This window comes from Macrotis lagotis, chromosome X (genome assembly GCF_037893015.1).
Source record: "Macrotis lagotis isolate mMagLag1 chromosome X, bilby.v1.9.chrom.fasta, whole genome shotgun sequence".
Taxonomy (NCBI): Eukaryota; Metazoa; Chordata; class Mammalia; order Peramelemorphia; family Peramelidae; genus Macrotis; species Macrotis lagotis.
This window is the reverse complement of record NC_133666.1, coordinates 70,719,494-70,727,244: the sequence shown is the minus strand read 5'-3', so window position 1 is coordinate 70,727,244 and position 7,751 is coordinate 70,719,494. Positions and strand designations below refer to the sequence as shown.

The 7,751-nt window shown below is 41.8% G+C and overlaps 1 protein-coding gene across 1 annotated transcript in view; it reads right to left on the bottom strand.

Moving 5' to 3' along the window:
* Positions 1 to 2,163: 2,163 nt before the first annotated feature.
* IL13RA2 (interleukin 13 receptor subunit alpha 2) overlaps positions 2,164 to 7,751 on the bottom strand; it is a 32,922-nt gene continuing 27,334 nt past the window's right edge. Inside the window, exons 9-10 of the mRNA XM_074200725.1 lie at positions 6,227 to 6,345; positions 2,164 to 4,490 (exon numbers count right to left, since the gene is read on the bottom strand). Coding sequence (XP_074056826.1) covers positions 4,443 to 4,490; positions 6,227 to 6,345 — 167 coding nt within the window. The 3' untranslated portion in view covers positions 2,164 to 4,442. The remainder of the gene's footprint in view (positions 4,491 to 6,226; positions 6,346 to 7,751) is intronic.

Below are 7,751 nucleotides of genomic sequence, written 5' to 3'. Positions count from 1 at the left end.
GCCTCATGCCTAGGTGAAGTACCCGCACCTTGTAAGGTATATCTTGTAAGATTTGTGAATAAAATGTACAATTTTTCTCCCACTCTGGCAGGTTTTTGTTTTCATTCATTTATAACATGGAGTAAACTGTTTGATCCCCAGAAGGTTCCCTGGAAAAATTCTTAGAGAGAATTGCTAAACCACCTATGCTTTCATTAACAAGGGAAAGAACATCATCCACTAGTTCATGATATAACACTAACAAGTACTGGAGAAAATACAATTCAAGAGAAAAGATATGGGCCCCTGCACAAAAAAAGGAGCTTTCAGTCAAGTAATAACAATGACTGTTTATAGGTACAGAGCCCTTCCCAAGCCAGCCTCTTAAGGTGATAAGCATTAGTGTTGCTATTTAATGATAGGGAAACTGAGGTTCAGTGATTACTTGCCCTGTCAGGGTCATGCAAAGCAAGTAAGGGGCTTAGAAAGGATCAGACTTTGACCTTCTTTATGGTACCCCAACATGCACTCAGATAGAACATTCTAGGGAATTCTTTTTAGGGAGGAAATCAGTACCACCACCAGCAGCAGCAGCACACACACCACACCACACGACCACCCCCCCCAACCCCCGCTGAGGAATGACTTTCTAAAGAATTACACATGGGGGAACCAGGCATCTAGAGACAAAACACCTGCCTTGGGGATGAGTAATTCTTCCCTTTTGCACTGGAGATCCTGAGGAGTCCAATCCAATCCCCTTTAGCCAATCCAATTACTAGCAGTTATAGTCTCCTCTGTAAGCAAAAAGAGTAATTCTGATAGGTCTGAGATAGAGCCAGTTTTGGAGGGAAAGGAGACATTTGAATATTCAAGAGCCAGAGTCAGCCACTAAAATCTTCAAATCTCTATAAAGTTTTAAAAATAATAAAACTCTAAAACCTTCAACTATCCAACATCATCAGCATTCAAAACAGATTTGAAAGAGAAACCACCATTTCTTATTGGATTTCATTATTTTTCTGCTTTGTTAATTTAGCAAAGGAAGCAAGTCTTTCTGACTTCAAGAAGCAGGGTGGGGTTGAGGGAAAGACCCTTCTGAAAACTCATTCCTTTGGACCCTGGATTCTATGGGAAAGGAATTATGCATGACCTTTGGAAGCCCAAAAACTGCTTTTGTGCCCCTGAACATGGAAAAGGATTGCATTCCAAGATTCAGCTTCTAAGCCAGACTGCAAGGCTAGACCACAACTAACTCAAACCACACAGCAGTAATGTGAATTCCCCTGGAACTGTCTCAGCTATTTATGCTGCAAAGACATCTTTGGGAACCTCAACTGGAACACCTGAAGGTGGGCTTGGTTCTTGCCAGTGGAGCCCCCAAAGGATAGACCCAAGTATCTGACTATATTTAATTGGGGTTTATGGTTTCATTGATTCACTGTGGTTGTAATAGTAATCACTGGTATGCTTAAAGGTTTCCAAAGAACTTATATCCTACAGCTCATTCTCAGCTCATGGTCACCATGTAAAGTAGGTACCAGAAGGTAAATCAAGTCTTCCTGTCCAAAGTCTACCATGCTCTCCTTTTTCTATTCCACACTGCCTCTTAGGGCAGTGACACAATAAACCAGAAATGCCAAAATGGTGGTCTTGCCTCAGACTCAATACTGGCATTCCCTCCTTTTGACAACTTTGTACTTGGAGAGGGTGAAGAGGGGGAGACCTTCATGTTCTTGGTCCATGAGGGGTTACTAAAACAATTGACTGCATCCTGACTTCTGCCTCCCCCTGAATTGACCATGTTGATTTAACCAAAATTAACCAATTGTTTGAAGGCTAGTTCAATAAGAAATACTATCATTTATAGATGGCTCTAAAGTTTTCAAAGAGCATACTCTCTCCCTCGTCTCTCTCTCTCTCTCTCTCTCTCTCTATATATATATATATATATATATATATATATAATTTCATTTGATCCTCACAATAACTCTGTGAGGTAAATGATATTATTCTCATTTACAGATTAGAAAACTGAGGCAAACAGGGTAAAGTGCCTTACCCACCTAGAGTCACACAGCTAGTAAGGGTCTGAGAAAAGATTTGAACTCAGGTCTTCCTGACTCCAGGTCTGGCATTCTATCTACTGTGTCACTTAGCAGAAGACCATTGCCCGTTATTTTTAATACTCTATTTTCCTTCAAATATGTAAACAGATCTTTTAAGTAGAAGTGAGGGTTTCTGAAGTTGTCATGGACTGAGACCAAAGGCAAATGAGGGTAGCCCTAGTGCCCACTGACATTCTTATGGCATCAAGAGACCTTGTGGAAGACTGCAAGCATTATTGTGGGACAACCAGATGAGGGTTACAGAGGAAGGTTGGGCACAGAAGCAACAGCTACTTAGATGAATTCATAAATCCACTGGAATTTTAGCGGATGCTAATTTCCTTACCTGAAAATTCTCCCTCTTCTTTCCCATGAATCTGTGTCCATTGAGAGAGCACCTAGTCCAAGCCCTCACTTTAGAGATGAGGAAAGTGAGGCAATCTCAAAATGGTCATCCAGGCTTGACTTTGAGCCCACTGAGAGGAGACCAACTATCTCCTGGCTTACTTTCCCTTTAGGTTTTTACTAAGAGTAAAGTTAAATCTGCTTTCTTGCAACTTCAGTTGCTAATAATTCCTCTTTTGCACAATATTTCAAGCATGGTCCCCCTAGGTCTTTTCCTCTGAGGTTTCTAAGACCTGATAAGAATATGGAGAGGAGATACATCCTGCAGGAAGAGCTCCTGTTTCCCCCATCACCATCCTTTAGGCCTCAGCTAAAGTCCCATCTCCCATCTTCGGCCAGAAGTCTTTCCTGATCCCCCTTAATTCTGGTGCCTTTTTCTCCATATGTTGTTGGGACCAAAGGGTTTGTATGTTGTCTCCCAATCAAATAGTGAGTTCCCTGACAGCAGAGACTGCTTTTGAGGTGGGGGGGGTCTTTCTTTGTGTCTTCTCTACTTAGCACAGACCCAGTCACATAATAGGCGCTGAATAAATGTCTTCCTACATTGGATCTCACCTGTGGGATCCCACCTGCAGACAAGCTGCTGTTCTGAAAGTGATAGAATTCTATCAAGACCAAATCAAAAGCAAAAAATCAAACAAACCTAGAGGATGGCCCTGACAGAGCCACTGTGAAAATCAAATGATTTTATGTCTATAACACATTCCAGAAAATTCAAAATCCTAGAAAATGTCTATTCTCATTATTCTTGTCTTGAGTTTTGTCCTCTCTCCAGCTAGATTGTCAAGGACCATATCTTCTTTTGCCCCCTGTTTGAAGGCTCCCAAGGAGAGATGGCCAAGGGGCCTAGGGACACAAGGTCACATCCCATCACATGCTGATTGGGTCTACCTTGGAAGAAGGCACAATGTTGTTGGGTGGAATGGTTTACAACTGTATCTTGTGGATTCTTTCTACATATCAACCCTTCTGTCCCAAATTCTATGCCAGCTAAATGGATGGGGCCAACTCCCACCTTCCACCCACCCAGTCCCATCCCCATTGTTGAGAGTCACCATCCATAAGTCACGATGTTTGTAAGGAAATGGCCACATGTGGATGAGTGACTAGATTCTCTTCAGAGAGAATTTTCTCTGTCCATTGGTGTCCTTTTAAAATATCTCCTCGATAATTTTCCTACTAATTCCTTTTGATTCCAGAGGAGACCCCTCTCCATCGGAACTTGGAAAGAGCTATCAGGAAGCACAGAGAACTCTTCGGCTTTCTCTTCAGAGTAGGTGGATTCTTTTATATCTTCAAAGTTGACTTCTGTGTCATCTCATCTCTTCCATTTCATCTGTGCACCCCCTCACACTACCAGGTTCAAACACTTAGCCAAGTCCTGACACCTGAGGCGCCAGGCTCTGATGAATGGGTGTGAATATCAAAATTATTTCCTTGTCACTCCAGTGTGCCTGCAGTTAGATTTTCATCCAAACAATGTGATTCACAGTCAGGAACTTACCTAAAGGGCAAGTTTTAATGAACTTGAAACTCATCAGGATTTGGCAAAGTCTGTGTGGCTCAGCTTTGTACAAGTTAAGAAATCACATATTTTTGAGAACAGATCATTCGAAAAAAAAAAAAGCCTTGTCCCTGGGCTTTCCATTGTGCAATATTCAAGATTCATAAGAAGCAGACTTATTCATAGGAACTAGAAAGCTTGCAACACAAAGGGAATTTTTTTCTTCCATAAACAACTCCCTCCAAATATATGTAAATATACATATTTGGATTCTACTGTCATTTGAAACATGCCATTGCTGCTCTTAGGGGTGATCCCAAGGGAAACAGGATGGATGCAAGAAGACTCCTCAGGGTGGTCCACAAAAACGGTTTAATGTCTAACTGCTATGAAAGGGGCAGCCAGCTGGAAGGAGAATGGCTTGTGGCTGGAAGGAGAATGGCTTTTCAGCAGATTGCCTCCTGGTAGAAATGGACTTCCTTTCTGCCAAGAATCTGAAATTGAAAAGAGGTTCCATTATCAATGGAGATGCAGTAGAGATGCCCACTGGCAATGATGTCTGATGAGTACAGAAAGTGAGATAAAGGGTATCTATGAATGTCTAAAGAGAGACGGTATCAATAAAAATACAGGTGTGTCTGTCAGGTTATCTATCTATAGCTAGCTAATGAAAAGCACTGGGGGACGAAGGAAATGGATGATCCCAAAAGGTATTGGGCTAGTCATGTCATCAGAGCAGGGAGCTGACAGACACTGGCATCTATCCCATTAGTTATAACCTTGAGAGAGGAATTAGGGAAAGTGAGGACCCAGAATTGCTCAGGAAGAGAGACCCAATGAAAGAAATACAGAAGAAAAGAAAAAAGGAGAAACAAACAGTGAGGAAGTTCCTATTGTGTGGCAGGCACACAGGGACTGCTAGGTGGCACCATAATGTACAAAATTGAAAGGAGACTTGTCTTCCTGAGTTCCAATCCAGCCTCAGACACTTTCTAGCTGTGTGACCCTGGTCAAGTCACTCTGTCTGCCTCAGTTTCCTTATCTGTAAAATGAGCTAGAGAAGAAAATGGGAAACAATTCTAGTATCTCTGCCAAGAAAATCTCAAGAGGGTCTCACCTGAAATGAATGAACAACAGCAAATGTGCCTGACACTGTGCTAAACACTTTATAATTATTATCTCATTTGATCCTTAAAACAACCCTGACCAAATCTGGTCTCAGACACTTAAAAATTACCTAGCTGTGTGGCCTTGGGCAAGCCACTTGACCCCATTTGCCTTGCCAAAGAAAAAAAAAACTAAAAAAAAAAAAAAAACAACCCTGGGAAGTAGAGACTATTATTGTTCCTATGCCCAGTAATGGCTGAGCCCAAATTTGAACTCAGGTCTCCTGACTCCTGGTCCACCATTCTAGCCACAGTATCACCTAGCTAGCTAGGTGAGGAATATATGAATCCTGGAAAGCTTTGAAGACTGTTATTACTTCGGTAATGGCCTAGGTCTTTCTAGTTACCCTCAAGTACTTGAAGGGCTGTCATATAAAAGGGAGATGCTTGGACCAGAGCAGAACCTGATGGGCAGCCCCAAAGCATAACCTTTCCTGGAAATATTTATTTTATCTTATATTATTTCATTTAGGTTTTTGCAAGGTAAATGAGGTTAAGTGGCTTGCCCAAGGCCACACAGCTAGGTCATTATTAGGTGTCTGACTGAGGTCAGATTTGAACTCAGGTACTCCTGACTCCAGGGCCAGTGCTCTATCCACTGTGTCACCTAGCCGCACCACCTGGAAAGTTTCAAACAAATTTTGGGGACCACTCTTCCCAAAGGTCCCAGAAAGTCCCTTTCATTTTTCTTTAATCTGTCTAAGCCCCGCCTCCCCAAGAAGATGGAAAGCTCTATTCTTCATAGTAGACACTGCTTTGCTTGGTCACCACAGCCTCATGGTGTTACAGGATATGTCAACATTTTCCAGTTTTACTTTTCTGTTACCCTCCCATTGCCTGGAAGGTCAATCTCTTCCCGGAAGCTAAGAATGAATAGGGTCTCATGAGTCAAAGGCAAAATGATAGCATCACTTCAAGAAACATGCCTAGGAGACTTATTTTGGAAATGATCACATTGTAAGCAAGGCTCTACTTCATCCCCCACGAATGTGGATAAGAACAGCATTACTGTCAAGACTTATATTAGTTCAGGTTCCAGCCAGAGGGCCCCTCCCATAACTTACCTGCTTCAAACAGGCTCTCTGTTTTTGTACAAATAAGAAAACCACAAGGATAACATTTAGCATGACTAAGATGACTGGGATGAAGATGAAGAAAAGCCACTGGCCATCCTCTTGTTGCTCTAAGAAAGAAAATCACAAACAAGGATTAAAGGGTAGGCTCTGCTTTGACAATCTCTTGAATATTAAGGTGGGGCAGGACTAAGATGGGAGTTTGCCATCATATATCATATACCATATTCTTGAGGATAGAGCTGAAATCACTGAAACAGAAAATCGAAAGCAGGCTACATGTGGCCAGACACCTACATCACTCCATTAGGCCAGGGCCTTCTGTAGTTTGCTGAAGGGAAACAGTATCATCTGTTCACTTCATTTGAAAAAAAATCACCCCAAATAACCTCGAGTTTTGGATTCTCTGACTTGGTTTCAATTTTTAAAAATCGAACTTGTGACTGTATGTAGTTGTTTCAAAGAAATAAAATACAAGCCCTAGTGGTACTGGACAAATAGGTTCAGTGTTTCTCTTAAACTCTGTAAATAAGAGAAAGCAATTCAGATGCTTGAATTAACTTAGAATTCTTTTATTTAGTTTTTTTGCAAGGCAAATGGGGTTAAGTGGCTTGCCCAAGGCCACACAGCTAGGTCATTATTAAGTGTATGAGGCTGGATTTGAACTCAGGTACTCCTGACTCCAGGGCCGGTGCTCTATCCACTGTGCCACCTAGCTGCCCCAACTCAGAATTCTTTTGTAAACTACAGGGCAGGTTGTCCAAGGGAACAGCATTGCCAGATGCCCATGCTTTAACAACCACAGGGAAACCTGAGTTTTTAATGGCATTGATAATCATAATAATGGGCATGGTCCACAACAACATGTTAAACAGGCCAAGTCCATTCCCAAACTTATGCCAATTCCTTGAAAAAGCAACTCCAGGCCCAATAAGTCTTATTCCAAAGCCTCTCCTCTACCCCCATCTGATGCCCATCACAGTCCTGCTCTCTGCCAGGGAATAAATAAAACAGTGCTTATACAATACTGGCCTTGGAATTAGAAGGATCCTAGTTCAAATTCCACCCCTACCACAGCCTGGCTGTATAACCCTGAGTAAATCACTTCATCTCTTCCTGTTTCAACCTCCTCATCTATAAAGTAGGGACAATAATGTCTATAATACCTCTGTCTGAGGGTGGCTGAGTAGTTCAAAGGAGATCATATAAACACTGCTTTGCAGAATTTAATGTGTCAAGTATCAAATACTAATGCTGCTACTGTTGCTATGCTATTGCTATGGTTCTTCATAGTGATTTAAGAGACCCCTCAGCCCAATAAGGATGTGCATTCTAATAGCTGTTCCCAAAGGCAAAGGACTGGTAATTGGAGATTCTTGGGGGATAGGCCTCCCAAACCTTAATCAGCAGGCCTTGCTGACTTACTAAAAAATAAGTTCAGCCTTCAATAGTTTTGGTCATGGTGACTATAAATAAAACAATAAAAATTGTAGTGGGATGAGATAACTCTCTACCC